Below are 16643 nucleotides of genomic sequence, written 5' to 3'. Positions count from 1 at the left end.
CGGGGGGACGCCTCGGGTTCAAGGGTCCACCGGTCCCCGCCGCAGAAGAAGATGGCAAGGAGGGTGGCGAAGACCACCCAGAGCGCGGCCCGGGGCAAACTGCTTCCCCGAGGGGTGCCGCAGGACTCGGATTCCGAAGATACCTCCGGGGCGGACACAGAGGCCTCCGAGGAGCCCCTGCCGGGGGCCGGGACGGCAGCAGCAGATGGCTCGGCGCAGCCCAGTACAGGTAAAGGAGCGCAGGCCGTCGACGGGGATGACCCCAAGGTGGTGCGTCTGTTCCGCAGAGAGGAACTGTCGCCACTCATTCCGGCCATTCTCCAGGAGCTGGGGATTGAGGCTCCTCCGGTGGTGGTCCGCCAGGAGGCAAATATGGATCCTGTTCTGCTTGGGCTCACAGGGCCGGCGGTCGTTTTTCATTTTTTCATCCACGGATATCCTCTTCAAGGAATGGGATACTCCGGAGTTAGGTCTGAAGGTCAGCAAGGCCATGGACAAACTTTACCCTTTGCCGGAGGACGCGCTAGAGCTCCTCCGACTCCCAAGGGTGGATTCGGCAGTGTCAGCTGTCACGAAGAGGTCTACCATCCCGATCACGGAAGCGACAGCCCTCCGGGATATTCAAGACCGTAAGTTGGAGGTTCAACTCAAAAGAATTTTGAGGTTTTTGCCCTAGGGGTGCGTGCCGCCAGTTGCACAAATTTTGCTATGCGTGCTAGTCTGCGCTGGGCTCAAGTCCTGCAGGCGAATGCGGGTCTCTCTTCAGAGGAGGCTTCCCAAGCAGACAGATTGGAGGCGGCCATTGCCTATGGCGCTGATGCACTCCATGATCTTTTGCGCACCTCAGCTAGGTCCATGGTGGCAGCGGTGTCGGCACGTCGTCTCCTTTGGCTGCGTAATTGGGCAGTGGATGGCTCTTCCAGGGCTCACCTCGGGGCTTTGCCTTTTTAGGGGACATTGCTGTTCGGCAAGGAGTTGGACGATTTGATGGTTTCCCTGGGGGAGAACCGAGCGTTTAAGCTGCCAGAGGATAGGACCCGGTCGAGATCTTCCTTTTCAGGCAGAGCCCGGTTCAGGGCACCCAGGAAGTCTAGGCCGCAAAGATCCTCTGGACCCTCGTATAGGCCGTCTTCCTCTCGGAACACCCAGTGGCAGCAGTCCTTTCGGGGCAAACGTTTTGGCCGGCAAGGAGGGGCCCCGTCGGGTGCGGGGTCCAAGCCTTCGCAATGAAGTTCGGCCGGCCCATCCCTCGTCGCGTCCTCGGCACGCTGTTCCAAACGTGGGGGCGCGTCTATCCTTATTCCTCGAGGAATGGGCCAGCGTGACGTCGGATCAATGGGTCCTCGACGTGATAAAACATGGCTACGAGTTAGATTTTGCTCGCATCCCAACGGACAAATTCCTGGTCTCACCCTGCAAGGATCCCAAGAAGAAGGCGGCGGTGCTAGATACCATCCAAAGACTAGAAAGACTGGGAGCCATCTCGCTGGTTCCGGCCACTCAGTACGGCAAGGGCCGGTACTCCATTTACTTCATAGTCCCCAAGAAAGACGGCACTTTCCGCCCAATTCTGGATCTGAAAGGAGTCAACAGATGCCTTCGAGTCCCTCACTTCAAAATGGAGACCATTCGGTCAGTGATCGCGTCAGTGCGTCCCGGCGAATTCCTGGCGTCCCTAGATCTCACAGAAGCATACCTTCATGTGGGAATTCAACCAGCGTTTCAGCGGTTTCTGAGGTTTGGCATTCTGGGCAGGCACTTCCAGTTCCGGGCGCTTCCGTTCAGCCTGGCGACAGCGCCTCGGACATTCACGAAAGTGATGGTGGTCGTGGCGGCGCAGTTGCGGCGGGAAGGCCTGCTAGTTCATCCTTACCTCGACGAGTGGCTGATCCGGGCGAAGTCTCAAAGTCTGTGTCGGCAGGCGGTGGCCAGGGTGTTACAGCTCTTGCAGTCCCTGGGCTGGGTGGTCAACTTCAACAAGAGTCATCTCGAACCCTCTCAGTCCTTGGAATATCTTGGAGCCCTGTTCGACACGAAGCGAGGCAGTGTGATTCTCTCGCAGGAACGGATATGCAAACTGCAGTCTCAGGTGCTACGTCTTTTGTCGCTACACAGGCCACAAGTCTGCGATTACCTGACGGTTCTGGGGTCTATGGCATCCACGCTGGCGTTAGTCCCTTGGGCGTTCGCTCATCTATGGCCGCTGCAGTCCTCATTGCTTTCCCGCTGGAAACCGGTTTCCGAGGATTTCTATCTACCTCTACCTCTCGAGGGGCAGGCGCGATCCAGCCTGAGCTGGAAGTCGGTTCAGGGTCTGTGGTCAGAGTCGCAGACCCGGTGGTCTATCAACCGGCTGGAGACCAGAGCGGTCCGTCTGGCGCTGCAAGCTTTTCTACCCCTCGTGCGCGGACAGGCGGTCCGGGTATTGTCGGACAACACTACCACCGTGGCTTACATCAATCGCCAGGGAGGGACAAAAAGTCCTCTAGTGGCGGAGGAGGCGCGGCTCTTGATGGTCTGGGCAGAACGGCATCTCAGCCATCTCGCGGCTTCCCACATAGTGGGAGTCGACAACGTCCAGGTGGATTTTCTCAGTCGTCACCGCTTGGATCCCAGAGAGTGGGAGTTGGAGGACGAGGCGTTTCTCTTCATTCGCCGGACTTGGGGAACGCCCCACATGGATCTGATGGCCACCTGGCACGACGCGAAGGCTCCGCAATTTTACAGTCGACGTCGCGAAAGGGGAGCAGAAGGAGTCGACGCGTTGGTGCTTCCCTGGCCGGTGGATGTGCTTCTGTATGTGTTCCCACCGTGGCCCATGATCGGAAAGATCCTACGGCGCATAGAATTGCATCCATCCAATGTGATCATGGTGGCGCCGGAGTGGCCACGCCGTCCGTGGTTTGCGGACCTGGTCCAGCTGTCGGTGGCCGCACCCCTTCGTCTACAGGGATTCCCGGGGCTCCTTCGTCAGGGCCCCGTCTGTTTGGAGGATGCTGCTCACTTTTGTCTCGCGGCATGGCTTTTGAGAGGTATCGGTTGAAGAGAAAAGGCTACTCGGATGCGGTCGTTGCTACGTTGCTGAGATCCAGAAAACAGTCTACGTCCCTAGCTTATGTTCGGGTCTGGGTAGTTTTTGAGGAATGGTGCATGGAGCGGGGCCTAGACCCCACTTCCGCTTCTATTCCCGATATTCTGGCTTTTCTCCAGGCGGGGCTCGCCAAAGGTTTAGCGTGTAATTCCCTTCGGGTTCAAGTGGCGGCGCTTGGCTGTTTGCGTGGTAAGGTCCGGGGGGTCTCTCTGGCTCTCCACCCGGATATCTCCCGTTTTCTTAGGGGGGCTAAGCACCTCCATCCTCCGTTGCGGCCCCCTTGCCCATCTTGGAACCTCAACTGGGTACTCTCAGTCTTATGCTCAGTGCCGTTGAGCCCCTGAAACGTTCTACACTCAAGGATCTCACCTTGAAGACCGTATTCCTAGTGGCGATGGCATCGGCCCGTCGTGTCTCAGAATTACAGGCGTTGTCCTGTAGGGAGACCTTCTTGCGCATCTCCGATTCGGGGGTCTCCTTGCGGACGGTTCCCTCCTTCCTTCCTAAGGTCGTGTCGTCGTTCCTTTTGAATCAGTCAATTGAACTTCCCGCTTTCTCGGTTGCGGAGTCTTCAGACCCGAAAACAAAAGACTTGAGAAAACTAGATGTGCGGAGGTCCCTGCTTCGCTATCTGGAGGTTACTAATCCGTTTCGGGTGACGGATCATCTGTTTGTGTTAACTTCGGGTCCAAAGAAAGGTGCTGCGGCGTCCCGCACGACAATTGCCCGTTGGCTCGAAGGAAGCCATTGGTTCTGCGTACATTCTGCGCGGAAAATCACCGCCGGTGGGTCTTCGGGCTCATTCGACACGGTCTCACGCTGCGTCTTGGGCGGAATCTTCTCAGGTGTCGCCTCAAGAGATTTGCAGGGCGGCTACCTGGAAGTCGTTGCATACCTTTTTTAAACATTACCGGTTGGATGTTCAGGCTACTGAAGCTAGGGGTTTTGGAGAGAGGGTACTCCGAGCGGGACTCTCTGCTTCCCACCCTCGGTAAGTTAGCTCTGGTACATCCCAGGTGTCCTGGACTGATCCTGGTACGTACAGGGAAAGGAAAATTAGTTTCTTACCTGATAATTTTCGTTCCTGTAGTACCAAGGATCAGTCCAGGATCCCGCCCGCAGTGTTGCGCTATAGTAACGAAGAGTCCGCTCATTATTGTGTTTTTTTCAGTACGCTGATCCTTGTTTATTCGCTCTCCCGGTTGGGGAGTCTGGTTCCTGTAGGGGTGTTGGTTTTCTTTTCCCTACCAAGTTGTATGGTTAGCTATGGTTGCCTTTTGGCTTTTGTCTACTTTGACATTACGTATGACTGAGGGGCTGTGACTGGCACAGGGGCATATATGCTCCGCCCACAAGTTTTAGTCTGTCTCCATCTACTGGTGCGGAGTCACAACCCAGGTGTCCTGGACTGATCCTTGGTACTACAGGAACGAAAATTATCAGGTAAGAAACTAATTTTCCTATCTAATAGGCAACCGATCCCAGACATCCCTCCTGCTTACTCAGCTACCAACTTCCCATCGCACACTCGCAACTTGGGAGTTATTATTGATAATCACCTCTCATTTAAACCATTCATCAAATCCATCATAAAAGACTGCTATTTTAAACTCCAAACAATAAAGAAACTCAGACCCCTACTACACTTCAATGATTTCCGTACAGTCCTCCAAGCTATTATTTTATCGAAGATTGACTATTGTAATGCGCTCTTACTTGGCATTCCTGCAACACACACTAAGCCACTTCAACTCCTACAAAATGCCGCCGCTCGGATATTGTCAAACACAAAGAAAAGAGATCACATCACCCCCACACTTATTGAACTACACTGGCTCCCTATACAGTCACGAATTCTTTATAAAACACTCTCGATCATACATAAGAGTCTAGTAAATTCCAACCTCAACTGGCTTAACCCCCCCCTCTTACCTCCAAGAGACCTACACGCCCAGTTCTTCAAGGAACACTCCGTGCCCAATCTATTAAATCTTTTAAACTCTCCTCCACTATTAACAGAGCCTTTTCTCTTGCCGGCCCCACCATATGGAACTCACTGCCCCATGATATCCGCATAGAGACCTATACCCCCACTTTCAAAAAGAAACTTAAAACATGGCTCTTTCAGCAAGCCATCTCACCCCCTATTACATAAAACCCCCCTATGAATGTTATACTGATATCTTGGTATGAACGCCTTTACGTCTGATGATTTTGTACTTTGCACTTTCATGTATATAGTTATAGTTATATTCCATAGCATCTACCCAATGATGCCTGTTATATGTAAGGGCTCCTCCCAAAAATTTATTTATATGTTGCCTAGTTCATTATATTATATTATGTTATCTGTTATATGTTAAATATACGGGCACTGCCCAATGGTTTTTTGTTCACTGTGAACCGATACGATGTGCGAACGGATATCGGTATAAAAGAAATGTTAAATAAATAAATAAATTAAATAAATTCAATGCTGCTTTTATGTTTTTGTTTTTTTTTTTATTATAGGTGGAGATAAAAACCTCACAGAGACAGATTCCCGTAGTATCAGGTAAAAGTAATTGCTTGTTAAGACGAGGCCTGATAAAAACATCATTTAAGTACAATAATGCACATAGGAAAATTCTTTTTCACCCAGAGTTTGGGCAATTTAGTGTCCGTTGATTACCCGGGGAGCCTAACTTTCAAACCTATTTATGGTACTGCATTTGCACACGTAAGTGGATATGTGGAGATTTATCCACGTATCCACTTTATCATGTAGTTTTCTTCTGAAAGTACATGTGTATGTTTTAGTATATGTGTATATTTCCAATGCAAAGAAAGCGCTTACTTTCTCTACATCTTTTATGAACATACTTGTGTATATTTTAGGTGCAAAAAAAATATAACATGTACCCGTAATAACTACAATTTATACATGAAGGTACTTGCAACCTGGGTTGGTCATTGTTGGAGACAGGAAGCTTTGCTCGATTAACCTTCGTCTCAACCAGCATGGCAATTCTTATGTTCTTATAAAGTATGCGCGGCTACCATTTTGAAAACCCTTACTTGTGCGTGCATATTTGAATTCACCAGTTCACTGATACCTCCGCCAGTTCACCTATACTCTCTAGCACTTCACCCTGAACCGCCAACTGTTCACCCAGACCTCCCAGCCAAAAACTGCAGACAACCTTCAAGTCTGATTTCACTTGAACTAGTCGGTTAGCAGTTGCAAAATTTGTATGAGAAAATTTGATAATTTATACATGTATATCTCTTGTAAAATAACATATTTCTGAACCCCGCCCAGGAATGCCCCAGAACATCCCTTTTTTGCACCGGTAAAATGTGCACCCAAAACCGAAAATATGTGCGTGTTTCCGATATTTCTAAAATAGCATAAAGACAAATACAGGCTACTTACGCATGCATATACTATTTTTCTGCATGGAACCCCTTTGAAAATTGACTCATTAAAGTTTTATGTCCTTGAGTTGGCCTAGTAGCTCAGGTGGCAAGTGTTGTCTACTCTATGAAGAAGATTCCCCTGATCAGCTAGGGATGCTGTGGAGTCAGGTGTTCACAGCCCCTGATGGGGGAGGAGGGGGAGAAGAGGAGCCATGGTCACTGCTTAAGGGTGACAACTGATGGCCAGATTTAGGGCCCATTACTGCAGGGTTCTGGAAGGAGCCCTGGTGCATGGCCCCTGGGCCCAGGATCATCACTGCAATGATCAGACTAGGTATGTGGAAGGTGGGAGGAGGGGTGAAATCCCTGGGTAGTTTTAAATAAAGGCACATGGCACAGATCCTAGCCCTAGTTCCAGTGGAGCTAGAAGTACAAAACAGTGTCTGAAACCAAAAAAATAATGGGCCAGCTATTGGAAAATGGCTAAATGCTGACCTTTTCATAGATACAAAGCAAATATAAGTCAAAACATAGACTTCTTTGCATATTTACAAGTTATACGCCTCATAGGGAAAAAAGGAAATGAAAGACAACATTAACAAACACAGAACTTTGTGTCTGAACAGTTTTTCCACTTAAGGGTCAAATGAGTTACATGGGTAAAAATCAGCATATACACTAAGGGGTAGATTTTCAAAGGGGTACACGCGTAAGATACGCACGTACCCCCCGAAAACCTACCCCAAACCCCCCCCTGCGCGCGCCGAGCCTATTTTGCATAGGCTCAGTGGCGCATGCAAGCCCCGGGACACGCGTAAGTCCCGGGGCTTGCATGGAGGGGTGTGTCGGGGGGGGGAGCGTTTCAGGGGAGTGACGCGGCGTTTTGGGGGCATGTCGCGAGTGACGCGGCGTTTCGGGGGCGCTGCCGCAGGCGTGGTTTCGGCCTGGGGGCGTTCCGGGGGCATGGCCGCGGCCTCTGGACCAGCACCCGGACCGGAACATGGAGCGCGGCAGCCGGCCCGGCAGGCATAACTTTGCCGACAAAGGTAGGGGGGGTTTAGATAGGGCCAGTGGGGTGGAGGGAACGGAAGCAGGCTGCGCGGCTCGGCGCGCACAGGCTGCCGATTTTGGGCAGCCTTGCGCATGCCGACCCCGGATTTTAATGGATACGCGCGGCTACGTGCGTATCTATTAAAATCCCGCATACTCTTGCTCGCACCTGGTGCGCGAACAAAAGTACGCGTGTGCGCAGATTTATAAAATCTGCCCCTAAGTAGATTTACTCGCACACATGGTATTTCATAAAAATAAAAAATATGCAGATATTTGGGGTTTTGCAAGCACATTTATATGCAAAAAGGGGGCGGACTTGGGACGTTTTGGGCCGGGGCTAAGAGTCCCATGCATAAATTGCTATTTTATAAGAGACTTACATGAGTACATTAGATAACTTATATGATAAATTTTACACCTGCTATTTATCTCATGCAGTTGATATCAGACTGCAGTTGGTTGGGTAGGAGGTCTGGGTGAATTGGGGGGAAGATCAGGGTGAAGAACTAGAAGGGTCTTGATGACCTAGATAAGGAGTGGATGAACTGGTGGAAGCATTGCCAAAATGGTGATTTCAGTCAAGCACGCATGTTTTAAATATACTGACTTCTTTATATGAATCAGGGTTTTATGCAACCAAGTTGTATTTTTTCAGGCACAAAATATACATGCGTATGTTTCTAAATGGGTAGGAAAAGAATGCGCTTTCAATCCATTGCAGGTATTTATGTGTAACCAAACATATGTGCATATAGGGGAAGATTTTAAGATGTGCGCGCGCGCATGTTATAAAATCGGGGGTCGGGGCGCGCAAGGGTGTGCACAATTGTGCATCTTGTGCGCACCAAGCCCGCGCCGAGCTGCGCTGCCTTCTCCCGTTCCCTACCCCGCCACCCCACCTTCCCTTCTTCCTCCTCCCCCGCCCTTTCCCCCCTACCTTTTTCTTTTTTTAACTTCTGTTTTAAAACTTACTTCAAGCCTGGGGCTGAAGTAAGTTGCGCGCGCCGGCCAACTGCCGTCACACGATCCCCGGAACAGCGACAAATGGCTGCTGTGTCGGAGGTCTCCGACTCCGCCCCCAGACCGCCCCTTTAGTAAAGCCCCGGGACTTAGACGCGTCCCAGGGCTTTACGCACTTTTGAAAATAGGCCCGGCACGCATTAGCCACTCTATGCGCGTAAAGCTTTTAAAATCCAGCCCATAATGAGGGGGTAGCCATATGTGTATTTTATAATCTGTACATACTTAATACTCGCTAGTTATAAAATACAGTAGTAAAACTCCATGCGGCCATATACGCATGAATATGGGACCTCATGGAGTTGCTTAAAAGTTATCCTCTAAGGTTATTTCCCATACACATATAGGGAGGACAATTTCCAAAGGGATCTAGCTTGGTAACTACAGTATTACTCAACTAGATCAAAAGGGTTTGGTTGTGCCCTGCAGAAAGGATAACCATATACATCAGCTTTCACATCACATGTATCTTTAGCCAGATTTAAGAGGAGTTCCCGAGTGGGAGACGGGATGTTTAGGTCACATGAAAACTATGCATTTACAATTGAATTTTCAGTTGTATATGTGTAGTTTTGCTCCATCTTCATCCCGCAAAAATAGCAGGCACCAAGTACAAGGGGCTTTCATTGAACTACTCAGGTAATTTCCCCTGATTTATATGTGGAGGTAGATATATTTTGATTTGATTTTTTTTTTTTTTTATATTCCACCTATCAGCACTTCAAAGCAATTACGTTCAGGCACAGTAGTATTTCCCTGTCCCCAAAGGGCTCACAATCTAAGAGGGTCATTCATCAAATCGCGTTAGGGCGTTATCATGCACATTAGGGCCTTAACAGTAGTATTTCCCTGTCCCCAAAGGGCTCACAATCTAAGAGGGTCATTCATCAAATCGCGTTAGGGCGTTATCATGCACATTAGGGCCTTAACGCACGAGATAACGTCATAAAGCATGTGATAAATACCGCATCGTGAAATACGTATGCAAATTTAAAATTAGTACTCGAGCGGGAGGAGTTCATGTGGAGCAAATAGAAATGAGGGCCGGTTAACACTGCATGCGATAAAGTAATATGTACAGCAACACAGGTTTTAACACCGGAAATAACTCTACCGCTTTTCTGTGCATTAGGCCTGTAGTAGCTGTGCGTTATGCCCAAAACGGGATTTATCACAAATCGCGGTGTGGGAGAGAGAGAGAGAGCACCTCTGTGAGGCTCGTTTATAATTGTGCTTTTTTATACCACTGTAAGAGGGGGCATTTTGAACTTGGGGTGAGGTTTGTGGAGTGGGGTGGGTTTTGGGGGGGAAGTTTTACATGCACAGTCATACGTATGAACAGCACAGTTACCATCGGTGAAGATTTAATGTGGTTTGGAGGGATGAAAGGTGAAAGAAGAGCAGATTATAACACGTTACGTAGTGCAATCAAGACAGGTAGAAAGTAGAGAAAGCATCAATATAGGTAGAGAGAACATGGTACATATCTGCTCTTCTTCTGTGCATGTAAAACTGCACCCCCAAAACCCACCCCACTCCACAAATCTCACCCCGAGTTATTAGTGGTATGAATAGTTCAATTATAAGTGAGCCTCTACAGAGGTGCTCTCTCTCTCTCTCACTCTCTCCTTTTTGGCTGCTAATGTGACTGTGATAAATCACTCAGTGTGTGATGTGACCATACCCGGTTTTTTTTTTGGGGGTTTTTTTTTTTTTTATCACTGGCGCTATTTTTGCTATATTTATAGCAAAATGATGAATCTACCTCTACGTTGGTACCTAAGGGTGAAGCGACTTGCCCATGTCAAAAGGAATGGCAGTAGGATTTGAACCCTGGTTTCTCTGGGTCATAGCCCACTGCTCCAACCTCCAGACTACTGCACAACCTCTCTACTAGGATGCCAATTATCAAACTAGGGATTTATGCACTAAAGATTTTTTCCCATTATGTGTCTATGGGAAAAATGCTTAATACATAGGGCTCTAAGAATACTATAAATACTGTACAAGATACACCTATTTATATACTGAAAAATTTATAAAGATTTCATTTATAAAAGTCCTGTATTCACTCATGCTTAAAACAGGAGATTAGGTTGCAAAAGAGAACTGCATCCATTCTTCCTATATTGACTCACTTGTTCCTTGTGACCTAATGTGGAGGCACAATACCCTAAATAACTGCTTTACTGTAATAAGATGAGCTGGCCCTCGTTTAGACTAAATTAGCAAGTGCATCTGTGCTTGTAACTGTATAAGATGTGTTCCTCCAGAGGCGAATGGCACAGAAAACAAGAATAGGGAAAATGGATATGTTCAAAGATCTGAACTGGCAGTCTAAGTGATAAAATCTTGAGCGCAAGGAACCCATTGTGCCTGAATAACTTACCAATAAATATCTCACCCCTCTATTGACAGTGCTGTGTACACACCTTTCTCTTTATTATATTACTTTTAAATAGAACTAATTCTGGTTAGTGCCAGTGCTTCGGGAAAATCTATCGTAGAACGTTAGAACTTCCCATCTGTCTCATACTGGGAAACGCACAAACTCTCCTGCTTCTTACTGGAATGTTTGCCATACTTTTCATTGTTACACACAGAAGTCACTTTGAAAATTACCCTGTCTATGTTTAACACAATGTTTTACGTGCCAAAATGGCCTCTTTACAAAATTGCCCATCTAATATGCGGGTAAACTTATGCGCGTATGTCATATTACCTGCACCGAGCAAAGGCGTTCTCGGGGGAGGGGTTGGAGGGCGGTTGCACTTATCCATTTAATTCTTCATTTTCAAACGTTATGCATGGAAAATTTCCCAAAAACTTTCTGTGCACGGTTTAGCAGGTGTAATTATGTGTGGGTAGTTTCAGTGGGATTCTTTTCAAAAGAAAAAGTACATGCATACTTTCCCTTTGAAAATTGGTAGCACTTTATGCATGTATTTTCCTCCTAATTTAGGAAAGCTGTTACAAAATTGCCTCCTTTAACATCTAAGAGAAGTGGTTCATGCTGAAAATTGTATCTCTTGACCAATTGCTCTAATTATCTCTTCAATTTACCCTAATATTCCTGCACTTTTACACATAACCAAAACATAAGCCCTAACATACTTCCTTCTTGCAGTCCTGGATTTGTCACTAGGCATTCTAGGCCCATGCCTAGGGCAGCAGATATCAGGGGAGTGACAGGCAGAGAGAAAAAGAAATTCTACCTCCAGTAGTGAAAAAGCCTCTGCCACCCCTCTGATATGTGAGGTCCTTTACTTGCAGATTGTTTCCTGTGGCAGCAGCGGCATCTTCTCTCACATTGGCCCATTTCAGCTGCAGCACCTTCTTTCACATCAGTACGTTTCAGCAGCCCTCTTGTACAGCCCCCTTTTCAGCACAAGCAGCAGATCTTGCTCAGGCCCCGCCCCTGCCTTCAGCGACAGCGGAATACACATGGCCCACTTCCATTCACCAGCTCTGCTGCTTTTCCTGCCACTGCTGCAATGCTTCCTGCATTACTGCTTTGCTATTGTCTCCCTCATTGTTGAACCCTGACAAAAACAAATTTGTAGAAAACAAAAAACAGCTTCGGAGCCTTGCAGCCCGCCCCTTCTTCCAGGCCAAGGAAAATCTCCAACTCTCCCAGAGCATCAGCAGGCCTCCCACCCAGACTCTGTTCTCCTGGGGCCTTGGCCCCTGCCTGGATCCCCCCTGGATCCCTCCCTAACATCAATTTAATTTTGTCACCATGCATGAGAGTGCGTGTATGTGATTCAGTGAGTATGACTATGACCATCTGTATATCAGTGAGCATGTGTGAGAGTCAGCATGTGAGAGTATGTTAGCTTGTGTGTGCATGAGAGTGTGTGACTCAGTATGAGCATGTGTGTGAGATAGGGACATAATAAATATTGGTTGAAAAAGACCCAAGTAGTCCATCTAGTCTGTCTAGAAATTTTTTTTTAAGGGTAGTAATGAAGGCGTGTGAGTCTCAGCATGAGCCTGCGTATGTCTGTATCAGTGAGCCTGCCTGTGAGAGTTTCTGTATTTGGATGCATATTGTCTGTGTGATTGAGTCAGCATGTGTTTGTGTGAGAGTAAGTATGTGTGTGAGTCAGGATTTGTTTGTGTGAGACTGAGTGTATGTGTGAATTAGCAAGAGAGTATGTGTGTGTGTGTGTGTGTGTGTGTGTGTGTCAGTGTTAGCATATGTGAATCATTGAACCATCCTCTTCTTGTGAGAACTCGGGCATTTAGCTCTCGCGCACACCAGTTGCAGGCAGGGGAGAGGTGAAGCAAGGTGACCCATGCAGACTGCAGGAAATGGTGAGGTTTGACTGTCCCTACAGGTAGGCAGATACCTTGAGTGTTTGCCTAGCATGCTCTTGAGTGTGTGAACATATGAATGAGAATGAACATGAGTATGCTAGAGAGTGTGTGAGTATATGAGAGAGTCAGAGAATAAAGTCTGTGCATACTTTCCACCCCTGACTAATCCATGATAATCTCAGCATGACTGGAATCTAAATTCCCAGGTATGAAGAGTGGGGGATTTTTTTAATCCTTATTCATTTCAATTGTTGGATGTTACTTGATATGTTTGCTGTTTTGAAATATGTTATTGGTGTTTGTGAAATTTGTAAACATTTTTATGACTTTTTAATTATTGGTTCAGTTTGTCAGTTGTTTTGAAATATTTTTATCAGTATAGTTTTACTATTATAATTGTTGCCAGAGGATGTGGTTAGTGCAGTTAGTGTAGCTGGGTTTAAAAAAAGGTTTGGATTAGTTCTTGGAGGAGAAGTCCATTAACTGCTATTAATCAAGTTGCCTTAGGGAATGGCCTCTGCTATTAATTGCATCAGGAGCATGGGATCTTCTTGGTATTTGGGTACTTGCCAGATTCTTGTGGCCCGGTTTGGCCTCTGTTGGAAACAGGATGTTGGGCTTGATGGACCCTTGGTCTGACCCAGCATGGCAAGTTCTTATGTTCTTATTGACGTTTTATATTTCTTGATTTCCTTATTGTTGTAATAGGATTGGTAATGTTTGTTTTTCCATGCAGAGTCTGGTTTCTTGTAGTTTCCAGTTCAGTTTTTGTCTGCACATTTCCATTTATACCTTATGGTATCTTTATTCAGTATTTGGTGAGGGCTGTCTGTGTTCTGCATGTGTGACCATGGTGAGGTATTCTGTTAGTGTGTAGTTTCTGTATAGGAGTCTATAGCAGCAGTATAAACAATATCAAAGTAGAATTAAAATGGTAACAGGAATCCAAAAATTTAAATGGTTAAACCAAATTCAGGAGACTCAACTATGTACAAAATGTGAAATCTTCATCCTGCTATAGTATGACAGGGAAAAAAACCTGATAATCTGTCGAGCAGAATCAAAAAAACTGGGCAGGCGTCTGGGCTAATCCATGGTATTACAGGAATGAAAATTAGCAAGTAAGAACCAATTTTCCTTTCCCTGTATGTATCCGGATCAGCCCACCATTAAGACCATCCAAGACTATCTTTTGACAGCATGAAGATAAGTTGGAAGTATTCCTGAAGTAACATATAAGATGAATTGAATTGTTCCATATAGGAGAGTTGACTTGGGATAGAAAATCTCAGTTACTTTTAAACTTAACACATAATTCTGCAAATGTAATAATGTGTGTTTTTGAAGGAAAGAAAAAACTGAAAGTTTAAGTACCACGTCATGGGCACATATCTATAAATTTAAAGTAAAAACGGTATCTGCCACTATATGGGTGAGACTCCCCGCAGCGATACTGGACACCAGAGTTTATTTACCAATACACTAAATCCCTGAGTTTTGTATTTTCTATAGTTTATAAACATGCAATTCTAGCCCTTTAAAAAAAATGTGTGTGTGTGTATATATATTAATTGTTTCTAGACTTTTCTTGATTTTGATCATTTTGGGGGCTTGCTTTTATATTTTGATCATTTCTTATATTTTAATCTCCCGTATATTTTTCACAATCATTTCTCTGATAACTTCTCAAGTGAAAAGCAATGTAAAGAGCTTGAGCGTCTTTGCAATGAGCAAAGGTTTAAGAATAAAGGTATAGTCATACTTAAAGATTCCCTATCTTTTATTCTAAAAAGAAATTTATTTATTTATTTATTTATTTAAGGTCTCTTTTATACCGACATCCGTTCACACATCGCATCGGTTTACAAAAAACAAAAACTTTTGGGCGGAGCCCTTACATATAACCAATAAAGTACATTAAACGGGGGGGGGGGGTGGTGAAAACTAGATATATAAATATAAATATAAATAAATATGAATAAACCAACTATATACACAGATAAGAGAGTTCAAAGTACAAAATCAGCAGGCAAATTCTTAGTCAGTATAAGTATAAGATCTAAAATATCTATGGACAGCATGGAGAGGAGACCGATTATGCATAGAACATGATCTGGAAATAGGCAGAATATAAATTACTGTAAATAAATATTAATAAGACCAACTTCAAGTGGAATAAAGCATATCAACTTCAAGTGCATGTAGATGATTTGAGGATTATAAGCAATGTTACTACCCTATGGTACAAATATGGTCATTCCTAACTGATCTTTCTATATTGATTGTTAAAGCAGCGATGCTGATTTTGATCCAGCAGAAGAATATAATATGAACCATAAGAGAAGAGGAGTTGCTTTAATCTTTAACCATGAGTGGTTCCACTGGTTCTTAACCATGCCAGAGAGACGTGGCACTAATGCAGACAGAGAAAATCTCATACGGAGGTAAGAGCTGGTCAGTGTACAGTGGTCTACAAGGGGATTCTTTCACAGATAAACCAGAACCTTTCTATGTTGCTTTGAAAGTGGCTTCCTGTTCAAGTGTCTTTATAGCCAGTCAGAATTGTTATACTCTCTCTTTAAGTGCTTGTCCAAGATGCAAATCTGTACCCTCAGTACTTGCTCCTTTAAACATAACATCCCCCCCCCCACCCCCACACACACACACACAAACCTACTCACTGTTGAATGAGAACATAAGAAAATGCCCTACTGGGTCAGACCAAGGGTCCATCAAGCCCAGCATCCTGTTTCCAACAGTGGCCAATCCAGGCCATAAGAACCTGGCAAGTACCCAAAAACTAAGTCTATTCCATGCTACCGTTGCTAATGGCAGTGGCTATTCTCTAAGGGCCGGATTTTAAAAGGGGTACGCACGTAACCCTTCTAAAACGGCCCTGCGCACGCCGAGCCTATATTGCATAGGCTTCCAGCGCGCGCAAGTCCCGGGGCTTTCTTGGGGTGGACTTGTTGGGGGGCGTGACGCGGTCGGCACGTCATCCGGGGGCGTGCTGGGGGGCGTGACGCGGTCAGCTAGTCATCCGGGGGGCGTGCTGGGGGGCGTGACGCAGTCAGCGCGTCATCCGGGAGCGGTGCCACGGGCGTGATTTCGGCCCCGGGGGCATTCTGGAGGCGTGGCTGCGGCCTCCGGACCAGCCTCTGGACCGGAACATGGCATGCGGCAGCCGGCCCGGCGCGCGCAAAGTCGCGCCTGCCTCTAGCAGGCGTAACTTGTGCGATATAGGTGGGGGGGGGTTTAGATAGGGCCGGGGGGGTGGGGGGAGGCGGAAGGAAAGTTCCCTCCGAGGCCGCTCCGATTTCGGAGCAGCCTTGGAGGGAATGGGCAGCACGCGCAGGGCTCGGCACCCGCAAGTTGCACAAATGTGCACCCCTTGCGTGCACCGACCCCGGATTTTATAAGATACGCGCGTATCTTATAAAATCCAGCATACTTTTGTTTGCGCCTGGTGCCCCTAAGTGAACTTAATAGCAGGTAATGGACTTCTCCTCCAAGAACTTATCCAATCCTTTTTTAAACACAGCTATACTAACTGCACTAACCACATCCTCTGGCAACAAATTCCAGAGTTTAATTGTGCGTTGAGTAAAAAAGAACTTTCTCCGATTAGTTTTAAATGTGCCCCATGCTAACTTCATGGAGTGCCCCCTAGTCTTTCTATTATCTGAAAGAGTAAAAAACCGATTCACATCTACCCGTTCTAGACCTCTCATGATTTTAAACATGCTGTTAGTCTTTAAAG

The 16643-nt window shown here is 46.5% G+C and overlaps 1 protein-coding gene across 2 annotated transcripts in view; it reads left to right on the top strand.

The window, feature by feature from the left end:
* The window catches only part of CASP6 (caspase 6), a 95675-nt gene that overhangs the window by 39788 nt on the left and 39244 nt on the right, over positions 1-16643 (top strand). Inside the window, exons 3-4 of one of the 2 annotated variants that reach the window (XM_029596629.1) lie at positions 5603-5645; positions 15178-15327. In XM_029596629.1, coding sequence (XP_029452489.1) covers positions 5603-5645; positions 15178-15327 — 193 coding nt within the window. Of the gene's footprint in view, positions 1-5602; positions 5646-15174; positions 15328-16643 lie in introns of both variants that reach the window. The other variant, XM_029596618.1, reaches the window with a different exon arrangement.

The sequence above is a fragment of the Rhinatrema bivittatum genome, chromosome 1, assembly GCF_901001135.1.
Source record: "Rhinatrema bivittatum chromosome 1, aRhiBiv1.1, whole genome shotgun sequence".
NCBI lineage: Eukaryota > Metazoa > Chordata > Amphibia > Gymnophiona > Rhinatrematidae > Rhinatrema > Rhinatrema bivittatum.
Note: the sequence above shows the minus strand (reverse complement) of the source record. Positions and strands in the feature narration are given on the sequence as shown.